This window comes from Vigna unguiculata, chromosome 3 (genome assembly GCF_004118075.2).
Source record: "Vigna unguiculata cultivar IT97K-499-35 chromosome 3, ASM411807v1, whole genome shotgun sequence".
In the NCBI taxonomy this organism is placed as follows: domain Eukaryota; kingdom Viridiplantae; phylum Streptophyta; class Magnoliopsida; order Fabales; family Fabaceae; genus Vigna; species Vigna unguiculata.
In genome coordinates, this window is record NC_040281.1 from 63,713,752 (window position 1) to 63,737,037 (window position 23,286).

Here is a 23,286-nt window from a genome sequence, read left to right on the forward strand (position 1 = left end):
ATGGCACTATCTTTTTCGTTGTAAGCTAAAGACTCAGAATAAAAATTCATATCCAGAGACAACAACTTTGAATGGTTTAGAATATAATAATTTTCACGAGTAATGAACATGTAAAGATACAATTATACGTTGATATACTCACATGTCCAGAAAATTGATTAATAATGAAGAGTAGATCTTAGAGCACTTGGATCTGCTATATAACTAAGAGACCCCAAAGGAGTAACTCAGAGCTCTTTCACAATGGCTACTCGGTGTGGCATAATCCATTTGTTCATCTTCTCCATAGCTCTGCTTTCACTGGGTTCTTCGTCATTCGCAGTGAATGCACCATCTAATAAACCCCGTTCCTTTATCCTCCCCATCGAGAAAGACCAAAAAACCCTTCAGTACTCAACTTCAGTGGAGATGGGAACCCCTGCGGTCACACTAGATCTAGTGATTGACATAAGAGAACGTTTCTTATGGTTCGAGTGTGGCAGCGACTACAACTCCTCAACCTACCGCCCCGTCCGATGTGGGACCAAGAACTGCATCCAAGCCAAAGGCACCGATTGCATCTCATGCCTCAACCACCCTCTCAAAACGGGTTGCACCAACAACACCTGCGGGGTTCAACCATTCAACCCCTTCGGCGCCTTCTACGTCAGCGGCGATGTGGGACAAGACACCCTCTCCTCCGCGCACTCCACAACCCGTGCCAGAACACCCTCCAATTTGCACGTCCCAGCCTTCATCTCTTCCTGCGTCTACCCAGATAAGTTTGGGGTCGAGGGCTTTCTCCTGGGCCTGGCCCGCGGCAAGAAAGGACTGTTGGGCCTTGCCAACACTGCTGTTTCACTACCAGCCCAACTCGCAACCAAATACCACCTTCAACGCAAGTTTGCGCTCTGTTTACCTTCCTCTTCAAAATTTAACAAACTCGGGGATCTCTTTGTTGGTGGCGGTCCTTACTATCTGCCACCTCACGATGCTTCCAAGTTTCTAACTTACACCCCCCTCGTTACCAACCCCCATAGCACAGGCCCCATCTTTGACGACGATCCTTCCTCGGAGTACTTCATCGACGTTAAGTCAATCAAAGTTGACGGCAAAACGGTCAACGTTAACACCTCTCTGTTGTCTATTGACGAACTGGGAAACGGCGGCACAAAACTCAGCACCGTTATTCCTTACACCACGTTGCACAGCTCGATCTACCGGCCTCTGGTGAATGCTTTCGTGAAGAAAGCGGCGGTTAGGAAAATGAAGAGAGTGTCTTCGGTGGCGCCGTTTGGGGCGTGCTTCAGTTCAAGAACGGTTGGAGCGAATGTGCCGGCGATAGATCTGGTCCTTGGAGGTGGGGTTGAGTGGAGAATCTATGGGTCGAATTCAATGGTGAAGGTTAACAAAAAGGTGCAATGCCTTGGGTTTGTGGATGGGGGTTTGGATGGAAGTCCCATAGCAACTTCGATTGTTATTGGAGGGTATCAGATGGAGGATAATCTTGTGGAGTTTGATCTGGCTTCTTCAAAACTTGGTTTTAGCTCCTCCCTTTTACTCCACAATGCTACCTGTTCCCATTTCAGAGTCGTTTGAGTTTTCGTTCATTTGCCGTTGTAATCGTATTTATCACGTGCTGTATTTACTCGAAGTCATTCACATTTTGAATTTGGGTCCCTATATCTTGTTAACGTTAAAATTCAATAACAGATAACAACTCGGTTATTATTTAATACTATATATTTTATAGGCTAAAATTTTATTTTATTCCTTTTATCCTTATACAAAATTTAATTAAATCCTTAATTTTTATTTGATTAAATTAATTTTTTTATTTTTTGAAAATGATTTATTTAGATTTTTTTATTAGATTGATATTAATTTTTTAAATTTTTATTAAAATTTATACATCAAATTATTCTATTTAAAAAAATCTAAATATTTAAGTTATTTTTATTTCAACAACTTCTAATTTGTCACCGGAAAGCATAGAGATAAATTTCCATTATTACAAAACTTCAAATACTAGTGTATGGATATTAGGTGAAATAGATGGTTACACATATCACTTTCTTTTCCTCTAATTATTTACTATTTGTAAACATAATCTATCAATGCAAAAATTGTACCCATATAACAACTTGTCTATAAATGGTTGGTAAGAACAATTTAATTCAATTTGTTTTGAACATTAAAATATAATGTGAGGTAGAACACGTAAGGTTGAATCACATGGGTTATTTTACCAACATACGTAGAAGAGTATAAAAAGGAATTGGTATTAGAATATGGCAATTAATGTGAAGTGAAGTTAGTTTGTTTTAGTCTTGATCCAATGAACACTGCATTGTGAATAAGAAAAATACAAAGAACATTAAATAAATCGACGGTGTTACTTAATGAGTAAGACGGTAGGAGGAAGTAAATTAATAGTTTTTGGGTTTTTTATTCATTTAGTATTTCTTTTATACCCCATTTTTGTTTTGTTTGGATCACAAGTCAGGGACACTTGTAATTTCGATGCAACCCACCTGCGTTTTGCTTTCTATAAAAGTCAAGGATGCATACCAATTTGCAATAACAAAATTATTTTATTAATTATATATATATATATATTTACAAATTCAGAATATAAAAATAAAATTAATTTAAATATTTAGACAAAGTGATTTTACATATAAATTGTTGTATTTAAATTTAATTATTTATTTTATTTTATTTTGAAGAGGAATAACATTGCTGCACTTTTTTAAAATTGGAAATTGATTTAGACAAAATTTAAAATATAGAAATTGAAGTTAATATAAAACACTCTTAGGTAGACACTTATAAGTGCAATTAAGATTGTCACGCGATATTAATATTATCACATGACACTATATGACCTGACATGTAAAAAAAAATAATTAAAAAATCTGTATAATAAAAAAATTAAAAATACTAAAAATACTATGAACTGACATATAATATTTATAAAAATGATATTTACATCAATTTAACAAAAAAATATCTAATTGAATTCTTTTAACAAAATTTGAGATTTAATTAAAAAAACAAATAAATAATTGAAACGAAAAATTAAGACCAAATAATTATTTTAACCTAATAACATATGAAAATATTAAAAACACGCATTGTTGTGTCAAATTAAAAATGATTAAATGAGTTAATATATTTTGATAGTATTGTATCAAAAAAGTTAATTAAAAGATAATTCTATTTTGTAATGATAAATAGAAATATCAAAACACAAACTCATTTCTTAATAAATAGATTATATCTCAAATCACATCATTTCCTATTATCACATTCCATTATAAGTTAAGTAAGAAAATATTATTTTAAAAGAGTATGTATTAATATGGAAAGTCAAACTACTTTGTCTCTAATATCATTATGAAATTGTGTACTTCAAATTTTTTGTTTGTCATAATTAAGACGATAAATTCTTACATCTATATAATAGTTTTTTCATTAAAGATTTAAATTTAAGCTTAGTCCTAACACCCATCTTAGTTGGAGGCAACCTACATCATCGTTGGTAATGGGTACAACCCACCTATGACATCATAAAAAAATGTTTGATTATCATTTAAATAGTCATCCATATGTGGGGCACAATCTACTCTGTCTCACCGCTGTTTTCGTTATTCCCTTCTCACATTCAAATTCACTTGTTCTCTTTAATTGCAAATTAATATTTTCCTCATTTACATAGTTATCATCAAACAATTCACTCCACAATTTGAAGGATCCAGTGATTTCTACGAAACTTTGCAACCTTGTGTTTTCTACAAAAACAAAAGCCTATAATTAATCATCAAATTAGATATTTTAGAGTAATTAACTTCCGTTAACAAGTAACAATAAAAAGATATATAAAAATCGTTTGAAATTCAAATGTGAGTCTAACTTTTATATTGAGTAAAAATAAGAAAATTAAATACCGTATAAAGATGAAAACTCATCAACCAATCGCCTTAAGATTTTGGGTTGAGAGTGGTGTTAATTCATTATGTGTGGGTTGGACTCATGTCTTTGGTGTTAAATCTTTTCGGTGATCTTCTCTTGAAAGACGTAATAGTGGTATCAGAGTCAAATGTTTGTGTGGTGACTGGCTTAGACGAAATCATGTATCGAACTCGGTAGTTAGCTCGAATGGAAAGCACCAATGTGAAATAAACCATTTTGGATTGAGAGTGATGTCAATCTCTTATATGTAGATTGGACACATGTCTCATTGGTGTTAAATATTTCCGATAATCTTCTCTCGAAATACCCAAGAGAAACTAACCCTAATATTTGTTTCTCAAGAATAATTGTTAGAAGTCTCGCATCGATTAGAAATAAGACAATTTCATAATATATAAGTGAGATGCAAATCTCACCTTACAAGTTAATTTTTTAGGGTTGAGTTAGACTTAAACTTCCTTTCTAACATTATAGTGAGATTTCTCGAACATTATGTTTCACTCGATATCTCATTTTGAGTTAATCTTTTATATGTAGATTGAACTCATGTGTCATTAGTGTTAACTCTTTCGATTAATTATCTCTCAAAAAATCCAAGAGAAACCAACCCTAATATTTGTTTTCCATCGATAATTAAGTTTTTTCGGCAAGAGCCATCCCAAAGTAGATATTTTATCATAATTAACACTTCATGTTATCTATTTTTGTATGATTTTACCAAAAGCATGTATCACTTTCATTGATTAGGGGTAATTAATTGAGGAGGAAGCAAAGAGGAAAGAATATATGTGGTTGTTGATCTCCTTCAGGAGATGATTTGGGACGCGGCTGCTTGTAACTAGAAAAAGTTTAGACGTTAACTTCTAATGCGTTTGTATGGATCATATTCACCCAAACACAAACAACGCTGTACAACACACTCACTTTTGTTAAACTATCGCAAATATCGTATAACGGACAGGGATTTCTGACTAAGCACAAGCCTCATAATAAAACTCACGTGCATATGTAAATAAATTTCTCATATCATTCTATCATCTTTTCTAATTTTTTTAAATAATTATCATTAGATACACATTATCATGCAAAGTATAGTTGTTGAATTTTGAATCTGTTAAATCAAGTGATTAATGTACATAATTAAGTAATTAAATTGTTGGACAAAATGAGTAAGATAACTATAATTAATATATACGTACATAATTAGTCTTTTAAAAACACTAGTTTGCAGATTTTCAAAACTATTTTTGAGGTTTTAATAAATTTTTTTGTAATATTAATTTCAATTGGGTATTTTTCATAATAACTTAAGTTTCAAATAGTTTATAACCTTTATAATATCTCAAAGAAAATCAAACTAATACAAATAAACTTTCAATAAATTTAAAATCAAATTTTATATAAATTGAGTCTTGTTATGAGATTTTTTTTTTTTGGTTTTGTTTTATTCACAAAAAATTATATAGCCACTGAAGTTGAAGACTAAATCTTTAATTTTCAGTTCATGACTCAATACCTTAACTACACAACCCAATATTTATCGTGAGTAGTCCAACGTCCTAAATTTCACTTTAACTTATTTAAAAGAATCTCACCCACCCACACGTTTTTATATGGATTATTTTACTATTAAAGATAAATTGGATTACACAGATACCTATTTTTGTTCTTGTTCTAGTATCGAAATGTCTTTTATTATGAGAATTCTAATAGAACAAATTGAGACGTATTATCAGAATTTTCTATTCGTATTCATTAAGTAATATTTTGTAATAACAAAATTTAACGGTTTTATCTCAAATAAATACTTAAACTTGTTTAATTTATCTTCAAACATAAAATACTCCATTCTTCTTAAACAATAACCAGAGTAAACAAAGACGCGATACGTATTTTTTAATATGCATAATATTATATTAGTAGTTGATGATATTGTAATGTTATTAAGTTAATAAATAAAATAAATTTATATTTATAAAGAATGAAGTGAAATGTACGAAGAAAAAAATGAAAAAATAACTATTGATAAATAGGAAAAAAAATTAATTTTATAAAATTTTATAAAAATAAATATTAATTTCTAAAAATTTAACAAATAATTACATAATAAAAAATAAAATTGAAATTATGAAAAGTGATAAAATTATCTTTATATATATAGTTATAAGTAATTCAATTCTATTCGATAATCTAGATAAAAAAACACGTCTACCGGTATATTTTTAAATTTGTATCCTCGTTATCATTATGTAGATTTTTTTCATGTAGGTATTTTGTCAAAGAATTAATCATCTTAAACCCTCATTTTCCAATTTGTTGAAAAGTTGGGTACCCTCATAACCTTGTAATAGTTTGTCTTGGACATGCTCCCTCAAACAATCATTTTAGTCTCTGTGCAATAATTTGGAATTGTAATTGTTATATAATTAATATAAATAATCCGTAGCTAATTATCAAATAATTAACTAAAATATATGTTGTGTATAATTTTTTAAATATGAATAGAGTTACTAGCACACTCTGTAATTTTCTTTGTACAACACCTATAAACATCTTCTAATTAAAAATATTTTGCAACAAAAAAAGGTGACATTTTAAACAAAATAAGCACACACTAAATTTATATTAAGTAAATTATATTAACAACTTCCAATTTCTTTTTTTAACTTTTTCTGACATTCTAGATTTTTACAAATGTTACAGAAATATTGCATGTCTTAACAGATTATATCACCACACTATATTATATACACGTTCTCTTAAATTTACTCAATATGATATTACCAATTGAAAAATAGTCGGATTTTGAACATAAACATGAGCTATTTTTTTATACAGCCACGAATATGTTTAGAAATTTTGATGGTTACAGCTTATTTTGAGAGTAAATTGAATTTCAAGAATTGTAAAAGTATGCTTGTCTAGAAATATGTTGGGTAGCAGAAATATACTAATAACTCACAATTAAAATAAAAATTAAAAATAAAATAAAAAAACTTAACAGACAATAAATAATAATGTAAATTTTAAGAATAAAAATACAGTAATACCTTTCCTTAAAAATAAATATCTAAAAAAAATAATCTTCTCAAAGAAAATTACTGTAATACTGTTATAAGATAAAAAAAATAAACTGGCTTGTTCTCAAAGAAAACAGGAACCTCTTATTTTTATTTATTTATTTATTTTTCTGTGCGATGTTGATGTTGATGCAGCTTACGCAAGCACCAATAATGGCAGGTGTTTTCAAACAAAATAGTAATAACTTTACTCTAAGGAGAGGCCCACCGCAAAAAGAAAGGTGACGTGTCCTCGCCCACACAGTCCGAGATAGAAGATAAGGACACACCCACAACAATGTTTAACCAAACCAATTCATAGTTCATTCTCTTCCAAACTCACACTCACCTTTTTCTTCTTCTTCTTCCATGGCTTCTCTTCTTCCCATCATCATCTCCTTCCTCTTCCTCTTCTCACTCTCCAACGCTCACTCCCCAGTTTCCTTCACAATCCCTGTCACAAAAGACGCTGCTACCCTTCAATACCTAACCACCCTCTCCTACGGCACTCCCCTTGTTCCAACCAAACTGGTCCTTGATTTGGGAGGTTCTTTCCTCTGGCTCCACTGTGCCTCCCGAAACATCCCTTCGTCTTCTTCCCTCACCACCCCTCACCGCTCCCTCCAATGCTTCACAGCCAAAACCCACAAATCGGCCAACTCCTTTCTCTCCGGCTCCGTCGACCAGCACCTCTACCAACCTTGCCGAGTCTTTCCGGAGAACAGCATCACCGGAACCATCGCCACCGAGGGAGAACTGGTGGAGGACCTCATGGCCCTTCAATCTGCGGAATCCAAAACCATCCACGAGCACCAGAGTCGCTTCACGTGTTCCCCTAACTCCCTCTTGCATGGCCTCGCCAAGGGTGCCAGAGGCATGGTTGGCCTCGCCAGGTCCCGCAGTTCGCTTCCCTCCCAGGTTTTCGACAACTTCAGCACGCAGCGAAAACTCACTCTCTGCCTCTCCTCCTCCAAAGGGGTTCTTCTGCTGGGGAACGTCGCTTACGAATCCGAGATTCTCAGGTCTCTAACCTTCACGCCCCTCGTCACCAGTTTCCCCTCCCTCGAATACTTCATCAACGTCAGCTCCGTCAAAATCAACGGGAAAAGGTTGGCCTTGGACGCCTCGGAGTTCAACGAGCAAGAGGGTGGTGGAGGAGGGGCTTTGACTCTTATAAGCTCAATTGTGCCCTACACCACCATGCAGAGTTCCATCTACAACTCTTTCAAGGAAGCGTTTTTGGACGCTGCCCTGTCCATGAACATGACCAGAGTGGCCTCTGTGGCACCCTTTGAGCTCTGTTTCAGTTCCCCGCAAGTGGGGTCCTCTGTGCCGCTCATTGAACTGGTTCTGCAGAGTGAGATGGTGAAGTGGAGCGTGCATGGGAGGAACTCCATGGTGAGAGTGAGCGATAAGGTGGCGTGTTTAGGGTTCTTTGATGGAGGTGTGAACCCGAGAAATTCCATTGTGATCGGAGGGTATCAATTGGAAGATGTTATAGTGCAGTTTGACTTGGCCACTTCCATGGTGGGATTTAGTTCTTCACTTCTCACCAAAAATACCAAGTGTTCCGATTTTAAGTTCGGTAGTTCCATTCCTGCAGACTCCATCTGAAGATTGAATGGAGTTCTACTTCTAGCTCTAGTAGTACTAAGGACTAAGTCCTTCTGTTTGATTTATGTTTCTGCACCGAAGCTTCTAAATTACCAAGTTTTCTTGTTCAATTAAGTTTCTGAAGCTTCTCAATTTTGTAAGAACTTGATTTTTGGGTAGTTTTTCTTTTTTTTTTCTTCTTTGTTTATCCTGCACTATTGGTTGTATTATTTAACGATGGTGGTGAGAGATATTATGATCTTATGATTTGATGGCACTTTTGCGCCCACTGTAATTTTGACATTGGAATGGGAATTTTGGTTATTATCGTGTGCTTAAAGAATTTTGCTAAATTGCAAAATGGGGGAAAATATCGTGATTGGATTCGTATTCTGCTCCTTTGATAAAAAGGGCATCTATGATTGTGGAATTTGGACACTTCCGAAAGGATATCATGAATCCATTGTGTCCAAAAGCATGGTTCACATAAATTCTTTTCTTTTCTTCTTTGTTACAAAAGCATGAAGTTACACGATTGGCTGAGAAACAAGTTGCAACAATGATGACGCATTGGGCCTGTGAAGTGGAAGAAATTATTAATATCATGAATGCTGCCACATTTCAGATAATGGTTATTTATCACCTTCCATCCTCCACACTTAATTCTCTCTGCTGTCACACTTCTGCAGAATCTGGATCATTATTGTTACACTGTTAGTTCTCTTCTGGTCGAGGAACTAGTTTCTGCAGAGTTTAATTTCAGTTGATGAAAATGAAGTGGGACTTTTACTTAATAAAACAAAACTAAATCATTTTATACATTCTTTATTTATAAAATACATTAAAAGAGTTCTTATTCAAGTCGTGCAATTAACATCCTAAAACTTCATATATATATCAATAATGTAAATAGCGTAATTCCAAGGACGTTATGTATTTGGAGTATAACATTTTAAATAATTGTTATGTGGAAACTTTAATTATATCCATACCCATAACAAATTAATATTTTTAAAATTTTAGGTCATATTATAATTAAAATTTGTCACAAGTAAACCTTTTGTAAATTAAAAGGTTATATCTTTTTCTTTACAATATATAATTTACATTGATATAAAGTTATTTTAAATTGAATAGATAAACCGTTAAAGAAAGTAAAATATAAAGTTATTTTAAATATTTTATTAAATGCCATGCCATAATACATGTTAATTCTTTTGGGTGTTATTTTCAGGAAGCGGAATAAAATTTCACTGATTTTATAATAAGTTTAGTACAGTGGTAATTTATAACTTCTTTTATTTCTATTATTTCCGAGTTATAAATACGTCTCTTAAGTTATTAAACTTTCAACATAACAAAAAAGCAGTTTTTGTGATTGTTTTTAGGTTTTCTTCTGCTCAAAAAGAGAACCTTTAACTTCAAAGAGTAAACAAAGTTAACGTAACAGTAAAAAACACGGGCCTTAATTAAGGAAACAGACAAAAACCATGAGCCTTTGTTACTACTGTACACAAGATGTACAGTACGAGGTAAAAGACAGAAAATGAGTGGTAATTCCTCTGCTTTTAACGGTGTAATACAAGATTCAAACATGGGAACACGTTGTGTTTCGAAGCAAAAGAGAGGAGCTAAAGCTTAATCTTGAGGAAGCCTCATCAAACACCAAAAGATTGTCCTCTAACTGATGCCCCCCAATAACAATAGATGTTTCAACAGAAGACATTTTTGGTTTCATCCCTCCATCCACAAATGCAAGACACGCAACATTTTTGCCTGCCATCACCATGGAATTGGCTCCATGAATACTCCATTGCACTCCCCCAGCTAGCACCAGGTCAATGACTGGCACAACCAGACCAGTGACAGAATTCTCAATGGTGCTTGAATCGAAGCACGCATCAAACGGCGCCACTGATGCCACTCTCTTCATTCTTCTTCCTGCAGCCTTGTTCACAAAATCTTGCACAAAAGGTTTGTAGAGAGAACTATGCAACTCAGTCCATGGAGTCACAGAGCTGATTTTGGTACCCCCATTTCCCTTCTTGTCAATGGACGGCAGAGAAGGGTTTAAGTTGACAACATGGCCGTCGATCTTTATTGATCTCACATCAATGAAGTATTCGATAGAGGGAGCACCGTATATAGACACTGCAGTAGTGGCAACGGGGTTCACAACAAGTGCGGTGGTTTGGAGAAACTTGGATTCAACTTGAGAATGGCCACCAGCAGCAGCTCCAATGAAGATCTTACCATAACCTTTCAAGTTATTTGAAGAAGGGAAGCAGAGAGAGAAGATGGGAAGAAGCTTATTAGCCAAAACAAGTTGTGATGGAAATGAAAGTTTTGACCTTGAAAAGCCTACGATCCCTCTGGTTCTTTTGGGTAAACCTTGCAAAGCACGGTCAGAGATGTCAACATCCAGATCAACGCAGCCAGCAAGAAAGCCAGGTACGTATGTGGGAGGCAAGGATATGAGGTCCTCGACCATTGAATTGCTGGTTGTGAATTCAGCTAATGGGTTACTCATTGTAATATCACAATCGTTGATTGCACAACCTGGTTTATAAGGGCCAATGCAGCCAGTGGCACTGCATGAAGCGTTTTTGGGGCATTTCTTTGACTTACAAACAACTTTGTGCTTGGAGGAAGAGTTGTAGCGTTTTGTGCTGCAGTCGTGCCAGAGGTTCTCTCCGCCAAGATCAATGGCTAGATCCGTGTTCTGTTGGGAGTTCCTAGGCCAATTGTGGTGTAGAACATATTGGTTTCTGGGTCTTTCTTGATTGGCAAGATGAGGGGTTTTGGTTTGGATGTCGATTCAAGTGGTAATGATCGACAGGAAATTGAGAAAAGGGTTATCGAGAGGATGATGAAATGGGTGGCTGCAGGAGAAGAAGATGAAGCCATTGTGAGCATTAGCTAAAGGGATTGCTCTGTGATGTTCAAAATGTGGACTTGGTTTTAATAGCATTGCACTTGCAATGTGTAGGTAATAATCTTAATGACCATATTTATGACTCTGATTTGGACGACAGGACGTACCCTGCCATGTCTCATCAAATATAAATGGTCCCTCCCATTGCCTATGGCTGACATGCTACAAAGGGTGTTTCTTCCCGCGCCCTATCAAGTTTTCGAGTATTTTCGTTTATTTTGAAATGAACTTCTTCTACAATAGCGGGAGCATCCACTGTTGGGAGCTATGATGATTTCGTTAAAAATCTCTACAATAGAGCAGAGCCCATATAGATCGTCAATAACGTCAGTAGAAAACAAATATGCAAGATTGAGCTAAAAAAATTCAATTTGTAGAGTCAAGTTAGAGGTGATCAAAACATGAAGCTAAGCTAGAAATACCTTGTGTTAAGCCGAGTAAGAAATGCTCTAGTTGTGAAATAGAGTTAAAAATGCTTAACGTGTGGAGATTAGCTCTAAAAATATAAGACCTACTGAACTAATGCAAAACAATGTAGTCACTTTGTAGTCATGGCAATGAAGAACTTGAGAGAAAACGTTCTACTCTAAGAAAAGCCGTAAAATGCAGAATGTAAAAGTGTCTAAATCTGTAGTGTCACATTTCTAATACCTCTATTACGGTCCTTACATAGCTAACTACTTAAATACCTCATCAACTACCTAAAATACTGCCAAGAACAAGTTAGCTTCCCCTGCAATCAGTCCTCACAGTGTACTTCTGCTTCAGTTTTTTCAGGTAACAAGTCAGCCAACTTCTCAAATTTGCCTCTTAGAGTTCTTTGACCACTTGTCCAGGTAAGCTTGAAAGCTAAGCAGACAAAAGATACATTACTTATTTTCTTGTAACTTTACACACTGCAGAAAAAAGACGATAATCCGCAGTGTTTTATTTTATTGTCAAAACACAGCATGTTCTTAGCATACCAAGATTTCTCACTTAAGATGTTTGGCAAACCAGTTCAGCAAGTCCTGATGGGCTTCCTCTGCAGCCTAAACAGCTATTTCATCTTCGTTTTTGTACCTCAGTCCAACCATGAGAGACTTTATGAAATATTTTAACAAAAGAATCAACCTGCAACAGATAAACATTCAATCATTACTAACACATCCCACTTTCTATTTTGAGTGCAAGAACGTTAAACAAGCTCAATATAAAGCACACAACTTTCTCCTCAACTTGAAAACTATGTCCATTAACCTAAACATGAATGAATGGGTCAAGTGTACGTCTCTAAGAAAGAAAACACAAACAAGTTACAAATAGAATGCTAAAATGAAATTTGGATAGATGAATCAATTCCAACTTGTCTGCACCCATCCAAAGCCAAAAAAAAGGAGGAAGAATGAAGATTTCATCTTGTAATTGTAGAGGAAAATAAACATAGTGACATAAAATAATATTACTGGAAAAAACATTAAGGTAATATAAAATGATGGTAGATAACCACAAAAAGAATGAAGAGACAACCCCGGGTTTAGCAGATAGGACTTGTTCAAACTTTTTCACAAGCTCTGGAGGAGACATTTTGTCAGTCTCAGCTCCTAGTACAGCAGTTGGAATATCAACACCTGAAGTAAGACCGACAATAGCAGTTAGAATATGAAAGTCTCAGTCACAGCTTCAAGAAATCTGCTAATCAATGCTCCTTCTTCACTCACTATTTTGAATGATCCAGAAATAACAACTGAATTAGTTGGTATGTACCATGGCTGTTTTAGGTTTTCATCACCTTTCAGACAAAAATAATCATCATAAGCAAGGTGTGGCTATATATATATATATATATATATATATATATATATATATATATATATATGTTATTTATTTTTTTTCATTTTTTCCGGTCAATAAAATATGAAATCGCAAATAATATTATATGCTATATAAATATTAATAAATTTCAATTGAGGGGGATCCCGAGGGTCTTCCTTTGTCCCTGCCGCGGAGTCTAGAGACTGGGTCGCTAGTTAATCATTCAGCAAATTTGGTCAATATGAGAATTTTCATCTTAGTTTTTCTTCTTTGACAGTATCTTAACCCATTAAGCAATTAAAAAGGATTTATAACCTCAAGAATCTAAGTACAAACTTTTTTACTATGTGTAGATGAGTTAAAACAAAATGAGGAGGAAGGAAATAAGAAATTTAAATCTGAATTGGGGAGACATATTTAACTTTATTTGCTTCTTTTAGTCAATGACATTTCTCACATATTTGTCTCCATTAAACAAGAGAAATTTTCAAATTTGAAAAGGTTTCTTTCCTCCCGATTTCTCCTCATCTAAACAAAGGATAATGACCTATTTAAAATATCTAAATAATCCAGGGACAAACAAATTAATTAACTAATAAAATATTCATCAATCCATTTCTATGCCACAATTAAATGTTAAATGTAATGATTATGATAAGTTCATAATAGTATATGCCAATATAATTTAACGAAAAAGAAAGCTAGCTAACTACTCCTTGAACAGTTGATGAACAGTTTCACTAATCAAAAACATATTATTTGTAACTTTGATCACATCATCAATATATAAAATGCACTACAAGTCAATGTGAAGACAAATGTGATTCTGGAAGTGATGCAAGACCCCATTCACACAAACATGCTTAGATTGGAGGTATGATAAGATCCTGCAACATCATTTTGATTGTCATTCTTCCATATAAATTGCAAGGTGCAGAGTAATCTTCCATGAACAAATATGAAAATTAAGAAATAATCTAAATATTGAAATCCATACCCTTGAAGTCATCCACAGAGACAAATGATGGCTGTAAAAGCACAGCAGCTTGGATTAGTCTGGATTTTGCAAGTTCAACCACGACTTTAGCTGTGGGATTAAAGAAAAGGGTACATTCTGAGTTTCATAACTAACTTGATCATGTTTGAAACTTTAAATCAAACCAATAATAAATATGCTTAAGAGGAGCTGAAAGTGTTGTATAGTATATAGTATATTAGTATACAAACAAAAGGAAGGGGATAAACAAGCACTGCAAATGAAGTGTTTTATAGTATATAGTATATTAGTATCCATCCGTGTTGTATTAGGGAGTTCCTAGGCCAATTGTGGTGTAGGACATATTGGTTGCTGGGTCTTTCTTAATTGGCAAGATGAGGGGCTTTGGCTATGGCTGACACGCTATAAAGGGTGTTTCTTCCAGCGCCCTATCAATCCTTTGAGTATTTTCGGTTATTTCGAAATGAACTTCTTTTAAATGTAAAAGATACATTCCAAGATGAATGAATACATTTGCGGGGTGTAGAAAGTTTAGCCTGCTATAAAAGAGTACACAGCACTATCTCATTACTAACCCAGTTAAAGAAGTGGCCTTCGGGGATAGGCCATGACGATCCGAACCATATTCGGCATTCTAAACGTTGATCTTTTCTTTGTAAACCATATTGTACAAAGAAACCGTTGGCTTTAGTCCTGAATTTATCATCTTTTCTAAGAGAAGCTCTGCTTCCTTCCATTTTCCATCATTGCAAAGAAGCCCTATGGTTGAACAAAAACTGGCCACATTAGGGACCATTCCATTGTCAACCATTTCATTGAGTAGCCTAAAAGCCCTGTAAGAGCTTCCTTCTTTGCAGTAACCATGAATCATCGTATTATATATAACATTATTTGGTTCGAAATGCAGCTCCCCCAACGATTTGAATAGTTTTGAGGCTTCTTTCATGTTACCAGTTATACATAACCCATGTATTAGGACACTATATGTGTGTACGTCTGAAACCAAACCAGACTTCTCCATTAAAGCATGCAATTCGCGTGCTTTTTCCATATAATTTAGTCTTGCAAAAGCATCAATCAGAATCGTATATGTCACTTTGGAAGGAGCAACACCTCTCTCTTCCATTTCCTTGACCAAGCTAAGAGCTCCTGCTAAATTCTCAACCTTACAATACCCTGCAATCAGAGTATTATAGGTTACTAAAGTTGGTGAAAGTCCATTTGACTTCAATTGACTGAATAATCTAACAGCAGTGTCTATTTTTCCAACACCACAAAACCCATTGATCAGTATATTGTATGTAACAATGTTTGGACTAAGTCCAACTTTGCCGAATCGATGAACCAACTTTATTGCTTCCCCAAGCTTCTTCCCTCGACACAGCCCACCTATTAAAATGTTATATGTCATAACCCCACATGTAACACCTCTCTCACGCATTTCACCAAACACCTTAAAAGCTTTATCCACCATCCCACCATTACAATATTCTCTAATCACACAGTTGTAGGAATAAACATTTGGCACAATTCCACTATGCTTCATATTCTCATACATCTGAAACCCTTCCCTTTGCAGTCCTTGCTTGAAAAACCCGTTCATTAAGACACTATAAGTATGTTGATTAGCAACTACACCCAACCTATCCATCTTGCAAAACAACTTCTTCGCCAGCATAACATCTCCATTCTTGCAGCACCCATCAATCAACGTCGTGTATATAACAACATTAGGAGACAAACCAAACTCCTCCAACATGGTCACAAGCCGAAACCCTTTCATCAAGTCACCAACTTCACAACAACCCTTGATCATAATCCCAAAACTGTAGACATCCATAACAACTCTAATCTTCAATTGGTTAAAAACCCACCAAGCTTTATCGAAAAGGTTTGACCTAATGAGTGAGCACAAAAGATTGTTGAAGGTGTTTGATGTAGGAAGATGACCCTTGTGAATCATCTGGTGTAGAAAAGTGAGGGCCTGGTGAGGGGAGTGAGAATGAACATAAGCATTGACGATGGCTTCATAGAGAGGAGCATAAGTTGAAGAAGAGGTGAAAAGGGCTTGTGTTAGTTGAGGTATCAAGGACGAGGGAGAGAATGTATACAAGGGGATTCGACCAGAGATAAGACGCAAGATAAGAGATTGAGCTTGGGGTAGCATGTCATGGGATAGGAGATGGTTCAAGATGAAAGAGATAGAGTGAGGAGTGTGATGAAGGCCCTCGTAGGTCCAGGAATTGAACAACAAAAGTGCTTTTGGTGGAGGCACTTTCACCATTTTTTGGATGAGTATCAGAGTTTTTTCATGAGACTGAGACATGTTTCTCTAACCCTTCCTACATCTCAAAACATCAGTTTTTTGAATCTGCAAGTGTGGGCGTAAGGTTCACTATCAGTTTTTCGCACTATATACTAATATTAATATTACCTTAACGGTATTTTTCTTTTCCTAAAAAACTAACAAAAATTAATACAATGAAAATGTTTCCATGGTTTATAATTCAAAATTTGTTCTGAAAAATTCATTCCAAAATATATTTAATGTATTTTAGAAAGTTTGTTTTATAAATTCTATTTTAGAAATCTTGTTCCAAAAATGAAGTTCCGAAAATCTAGTTTGGAAACCATGTCGAAAAGTTATGGAAAACCTGTTCCAAACAAATTTCAGAATAGATAATCTAGACATACCTTTACGAAAGATAAACAAGTCATTGTAAAAATGATGGGCGTGCAGTTACAAATTTTGGGGTGCAAGAAAAAGTCCATTTCATTTTTTTCTTAAAACAAAATGGGCATTATTGGGCCATGATGAACATGTTTCCCAAACCCAAATTGTTCAATGCACTCATATATTACTCCCATTTTTGGAATTGCTTTTTATGCGGTGAAATGAGTAATTCAGGTATTTAATTATGTGGAAATGTTTTTTTTTTCTTTACTTGTAAGAGATTTATTTCTTCAATTCTAAATGAACTTTTTTATTTTCACATTCTTTAATCATCAATTTTCTGGGTAGGATGATTAATCATTTCCAATGCTAGTACATGATATATTTACAAGTATACTTTATATGCTTTAAATCGGGGTCGGGTATAACTTTCGATCCAAATTCTATAAATACGTGAGAAACTTTTTAGAGATATTTTTCAGTTTTCTGTTACGAATATGTAAGATTTTATATTATAAATTTTCTGTTATCATTTTTTATTATGCTATTATTTCTTTTATTTGTATTTTTATTTATATGCAAACTTGTTCCATTTATATAATTCCAATAAAGTATTTTTTTTAAGATAAATACTTTATTGAAAGTAAGACAACAAGTTCATTTAAATAAGTGAAACATGTTTCCATAAAAAAAAAATATAAGAAACAACAAAAAATAATGAAATAAGAAAAAATTATAATACAAAGCCTAACATAAACTTGTATGGAAAAATTAAAATATTTCAAAAATATCTCTATCACCCCTTTCAAAGTGAGTATAGAGATTATGAAAGTTCAACGTAAAAGTAGAACATGTTTGAAAAGTAGCAGGATAGAGAATCTTAATAAACCAAGATTTTTGAGAATTTGAAAACTCTTGAGAAATTTAAAAACCTTGATAAATTTGAAAAAACCTTGAAAAATTTGAAAAATTTGAGAACTTTAAGACATTTGAATTTTTTTTAAACCGGTCATAAGTGAAACGATAAAGAAAAAGTAATAACGAAAGGACTGAAAATTGTTTTTCATATGATACTATAAGTGTTTGACAATAAAACACAAAGAACAAATTCATTTACATAAATGAAACATGTTTATATATAAAAAGAAAATACAAACAAGAAAAAATAATATTATAATAAAAAATCGTAACAATAAATTATAATATAAAATCATAATAAAAAAGTGAGATATCTTTAACAAAAACCTACATGTTTATACAATTCATGTTGAATTAAAATTTGAAACTCATAAGGAAGCAACCATCGACTTCAAATACAAATTCTTAAATCCCACATAACCCAATTTAACCCAAATATTTTTATTTTTCAAAAATTTTAATTATATTTATTTTAAAATAATCACAATTTGCAATTACACCTCGTAATTTGTTTCCTTCATCTTGTGATATAGTGGATCATGTGATTAAAAAAAAAATGTTTGACTATAGGGTAAATATTCCATGATAGCAACACATGATGAATCTTGATCTTCGAAGATTTGCGATAATTGAAAAGTTACCAGTCAAACTCCACTCTACAACCTTGTGGAGAGAAATCAAATAATTCAAAATTTGATGTGGCATGGACCCTTCAAATAATCCAAACCCATGGCTCAAGTTATGTTTTCCTCTCGAGTTTACGATTCCCTTCTTCATTTACGTTTTCTTTTCTTTAACACCTCTTTCGCTACGCTTCGTATCCTTACTGGCCCATATTCATGTATATCCCACGCATCACACTCAGCATCATTTCAAAGCAACGCAAAAAATTGTCTACATTACGATTATTAGAGTTGTCAAAATGGTTAGAACCCACGAGCTAATCCGACTCACTACGAATTCGAATTAGGTTTGGTTAAAATTTTTTTACAAATTTTAATAAAAATCGATTTTTGACTCTGCTCATTTAAAACCCGACCCATCAATCCACAATTAAAAGGATCACACAAGTGTTTTTATTAAGTTGAGTTTTACATTTAGATCATTCTAGGTTGTTTTTTTTAGCCAACACATAAATAATTTGTATTTTTTTTATTTTAGTTTGTATTTGGATTGTATTAAAGTTTATTTAGATTTTAATTAGAGTTATAATTTAGTTTTGACTGAAAAAAATAAAAAAAAAAATTGTATTTTTTTTAATTAAGTGAACTCGTGAGTCAACCCGTTTAACCCATCAACCCATGGTGGGCCAGACCGGGTTCGAATTTTTTGACTCGCTAAAAGTGAGTCAAGTTACGTTGACTCACTAAATGATCAAACCGTGGTGGGTCAAACCCGATCAGACCAGGTTTAAGGACAAACCAGGTTTAAGATTACCCGTTTTGACAGCTCTAACAATTATGAACACTTCCAAGACAAATGAAGAAGATTAGCAAGTGAAGAATATGTTTCTGACTGAAAAATAAAAATAAAAATCAAACATTGTTGCTATGCGTGGGAAAAGAAGGCCAAATTGTAGAAATTAATTTTAAATATGTTATAATTTTTTAAGTTTATAAGGTTGATAAAGACATCAATAAGTAATATGCGTTCTAGGGTTTGTTTCTGATAAATTAGTATGACATTTTTTAAAGTTTGGCAATAGACATTCCTATAAGCTGTTTAAACAAGTATTAAATTAGGTTTCACTAATTTTAAACCAATTTGCATGATTCTTTACTATTTTGTTATTTTATTCTGATTTAAGAAACAAATAGTCCAAACATTTAACTTGATTTCTCAGTTAAACATCAAGTTTGGTCTAACTTTTTCATGAAGATCTCACCAATTTGAAGCTGACTTCCAATAAATGAACATGTTTATGGGTCATTAGAATACAAAAAGAGGGGTGGAGTTTCTTTCGTGGGTGACTCAAAAGTGTAGTGGAATCTCCAAGTTATTACCAAATCACAAGGCTATTCTATTTGGAGTACAAAGCAAACCAATTTACCAAATCTTAAACTCTAAACCAATGCACAATAATATGATTAATTATTTAAGAATTAAATATGTTTTTGATCCCTTAATTTTCAGTGAATTTTAGAATTAGTCTATTTCGTAAGTTTGAACCAATTTAGCCATTCATCTTTCGAAATACATGGATTTAGTCTTTTTAATTAAATTTTGTTAAGTTTATTTGACATTTCAGACACGTTATACAGTAATATTTGACTTAACATTAGAACTAAAATGTGTCAAGCAGTATAAATAACTCAAATACAATCATGAAATATGTACGAAACATAAAATAAACATAACAAAATTTGATTAAAATGACTAAATTCACGTATTTCGAAAGATGAATAACTAAATTGATCTAAAATTTTGAAATGGACTAATTCCAAAATTCACTTAAAGTTAAGGGACAAAAATATAATTAACTCATTATTTAACTACACAACTTTTCCTCTTAGTTGAGCTTTCTGTCATAAAGGGTCACCCATATATGCATAACTTAATGATGCTTAAACCCCATTAAAACCTGTCGTGAAAAACTAAGTGGGAGCATATATCAGCACATAAGTAATTTTAAAAAGAGTAAATGTAAAGTCAAGATATATGAATAATTTTATAGAAAATAAAAAAGATAAATAGTTCCTATCGGGGTTGGTAAGAGTACGACGGCAACTTAGGTAAGTGACATTTGACGTTGTCTTCATAATTTTATAGTTTCTTGCACCATATACAGTTCAACAATTTTGACTACGTTGATTACAATTTAATTTTCAATCGCTTTACGCAAAACTTAATTTAATCCTTAACTATAAAACTTTGTTAAGGGTACTCTTTGCTTATCTTTCGTTAGAAATAAACAATTATAATTTTCCATCTGTAGATATTTTTAATGTGAAAATGAAAGAATATTGCCTTCCATAATAAATATACTATCTAAAAGTCGATGTTTACTTGTGCATCGAGAAGGAAATATAAGAAAAAAAAGAATAATGAAGAGTGATAGAAACCAACGACATGCCAGAGATTTTCTTCCATACAACTTGGAAGGACGGCAAAAAATCCATTTAATGTGTCATTTTTTTTTTCTTTATACCTTTTAAATGTCTCTTAAAGATGAAATTGTGATAAAACTCCACACTCTAAAATAGATAATGTCTCATTTTTTTTTCTATTAGTAAATATTATGACTTTCTTCGTAGTGATGCAATTTATCCATTTAATCTACCAGAACCACATTTCACTTAGGAAGTAAATAAATAACTTTTGATATTGTATCATCAAATGGATATATCTTTTATTGGGTTGTATTCCTATGACCTAATAATGTGTAGAAAGATAAAATAAAAATGATGGTTGATACTAAAATTCGTTGTTCACACGATATCTCCTCTCATGTCATTTTATAAAAATTTAAAGTATTTGTTGTGTCGACATCAATGTACGTGGATGTAGTTTTCATATATATAATATTGTATTATATTTTTTTTTCTGTGATGTAAGCATGTTGATATTCAAACCAATGTTGAAGTGGAGGTCTATTGTACATCATGGGACATTTGAAGAAGAACGCAGAACCTTTGCTTCTGTGTGGTCGTGAATTAAATGTTCCATAATTTAAATAGGCACTGAATATCTAGATTAGCCTGACCCATAATTTGAAATGCCTGTTGTAAATTTTTTTATTTATTCTGAAAACATATACATAATGAATTATTGGATTTCTCGAGCTATGTATTTATGTGTATAAACATAATTATTCTACTCAATAAATAACTATTATTATTGTTATATTTTAGTTTTTAAATTTTTGTTTATTAATTTATTTTAAAATTAGTAAAAGTATTAAAATCTCCGAAGCTTTTAAAAGGTTTTCCATGTCTAGTAGTGCAGTGATCTCCATCTTTGTTTTGTGTGGGTTTCTGGTTAACATAGCCAAAACAAGCGAAAGTCGTGAAATAAAAAATAAAAGTAAATTGTAGATGAAAAAAAAAAAGTGAAAAAGCAAGTTTCCAAAACAAGTGAAAATTATAAAATATAACAATAGTTTTCCTATTAGAATACTTATTATGTCTAGGAATGTTTATGTCTAGTTAAAAATGTTTATTATCAATTTTATTTTATTGTTATGGAATTTACATATTTTAGCAAATAATTGGGACAGTTATTTTGAAATGAGTGGCACGTGAAGACGTCCCGGCGGTGGAAATTATGTATGTTGTCGTCATTTTGAAAGGAAGGGCTATAAATGAATACACGTGGCTACGAATGATAGCATTTGAAGGTGAGTGTTAGAAGAAGTAGTGTGTGTGGGTAATAATGAAAAGCAGAGTAACCTTTGGTCATTGTCACTAATTCATTCCACCTTTATTTGTTTGGTCATTTCTAGTTGAATCGAGCCCACACCAACCACCACAATGTGTTTCCTCACATTATCTTCTCTCTATTATTCGTATGCTTTATGGACACCACTCTATTATTCATATGTAGTATTACATTACATTACATGTGTTAAATCATTACCCTATTTTTGTTGTCAATATACATATGTTTAGATTTTGGGATGTGTTAAAGTATTTTTTTTATTTTTCGATTCAAAATTAAAATTTGTCTTTATTCAAAATTTTGATTCGTTTTGGTTTTTAAATATTAAAAATAAATAAATATAATTCTTTTAACGCAATTATATTAATTTCTTTTAAGATGTTGAACACATTTTCTAATATATATATTGAATCAAAAATATGTTAAACGGTATGAACAACTCTAATACTAATATAAAACGCGTTTGACATGTCAAAAAAATTAATATTATTGGGTTAAAATGATTATATTCATTCGTTTTTAAAGTTTAATGACCAAAATGTATCGAAGTTTCAGACATTGACGAATTTCAATTTTGGATCAAAGTTTCGAGACTAAAAACATACTTAACCCTTTTGAAAATTATTTTATCTACTAAAGTCCTAACAAATGTTATATTTTCATAAATCATTGTCTCATGTCTCATTCAACTTTGTTCAATATAAATCCTACATTATTCACATAATATGGCTCATCCTAATTTGTCTCATCAGATTGGTTTAGATATTGAGTAAATTCAATTTGATTTAACCTGAGTGCAAAGTGATTGAACTTGACTTAAATTTAATCTGGTTTAAATTGACATAAGTACATATTAGGTTAACTTATCATAAATCAACCTAGCTTAAAATTAATCTTATCCGATTCAACTTAAATTATGTTTGACTTGACTTAACATTAACCTCGTCTAGTAAAACACGACTTTGACATTACTTAGTTTATCTTA

General features: G+C 32.8%; 3 protein-coding genes across 6 annotated transcripts; 2 read left to right on the top strand and 1 right to left on the bottom strand.

Moving 5' to 3' along the window:
- On the top strand, nucleotides 1-1,722 carry LOC114175959 (gamma conglutin 1-like). The gene has a single exon (XM_028060817.1). The coding sequence runs from the start codon at nucleotides 244-246 to the stop codon at nucleotides 1,576-1,578; it is 1,335 nt and encodes a 444-aa protein (XP_027916618.1). The 5' UTR covers nucleotides 1-243; the 3' UTR covers nucleotides 1,579-1,722.
- A 5,599-nt stretch (nucleotides 1,723-7,321) lies between these two features.
- LOC114179171 (gamma conglutin 1-like) lies at nucleotides 7,322-8,946 on the top strand. Its single transcript, XM_028065412.1, has one exon. It carries the CDS (start codon nucleotides 7,383-7,385, stop codon nucleotides 8,625-8,627), a length of 1,245 nt encoding a protein of 414 aa, XP_027921213.1. The 5' UTR covers nucleotides 7,322-7,382; the 3' UTR covers nucleotides 8,628-8,946.
- Nucleotides 8,947-10,086: 1,140 nt separating this feature from the next.
- Nucleotides 10,087-16,704, bottom strand: LOC114176262 (pentatricopeptide repeat-containing protein At4g11690-like). Of its 4 annotated transcripts, XM_028061240.1 has the most exons (5): nucleotides 14,908-16,704; nucleotides 14,333-14,422; nucleotides 13,051-13,151; nucleotides 12,507-12,654; nucleotides 12,008-12,390 (listed from the first exon to the last, which is right to left on the bottom strand). In XM_028061240.1, the coding sequence occupies exon 1, from the start codon at nucleotides 16,656-16,658 to the stop codon at nucleotides 14,967-14,969; it is 1,692 nt and encodes a 563-aa protein (XP_027917041.1). In that variant the 5' UTR covers nucleotides 16,659-16,704; the 3' UTR covers nucleotides 12,008-12,390; nucleotides 12,507-12,654; nucleotides 13,051-13,151; nucleotides 14,333-14,422; nucleotides 14,908-14,966. The 4 variants fall into 4 exon arrangements, with proteins under 4 accessions (XP_027917044.1, XP_027917041.1, XP_027917040.1 ...); XM_028061243.1 differs by lacking the exons at nucleotides 14,333-14,422; nucleotides 14,908-16,704 and adding an exon at nucleotides 13,242-13,335 and having other exon boundaries at nucleotides 10,087-12,390; XM_028061239.1 differs by having other exon boundaries at nucleotides 14,333-16,704.
- Nucleotides 16,705-23,286: the final 6,582 nt, after the last annotated feature.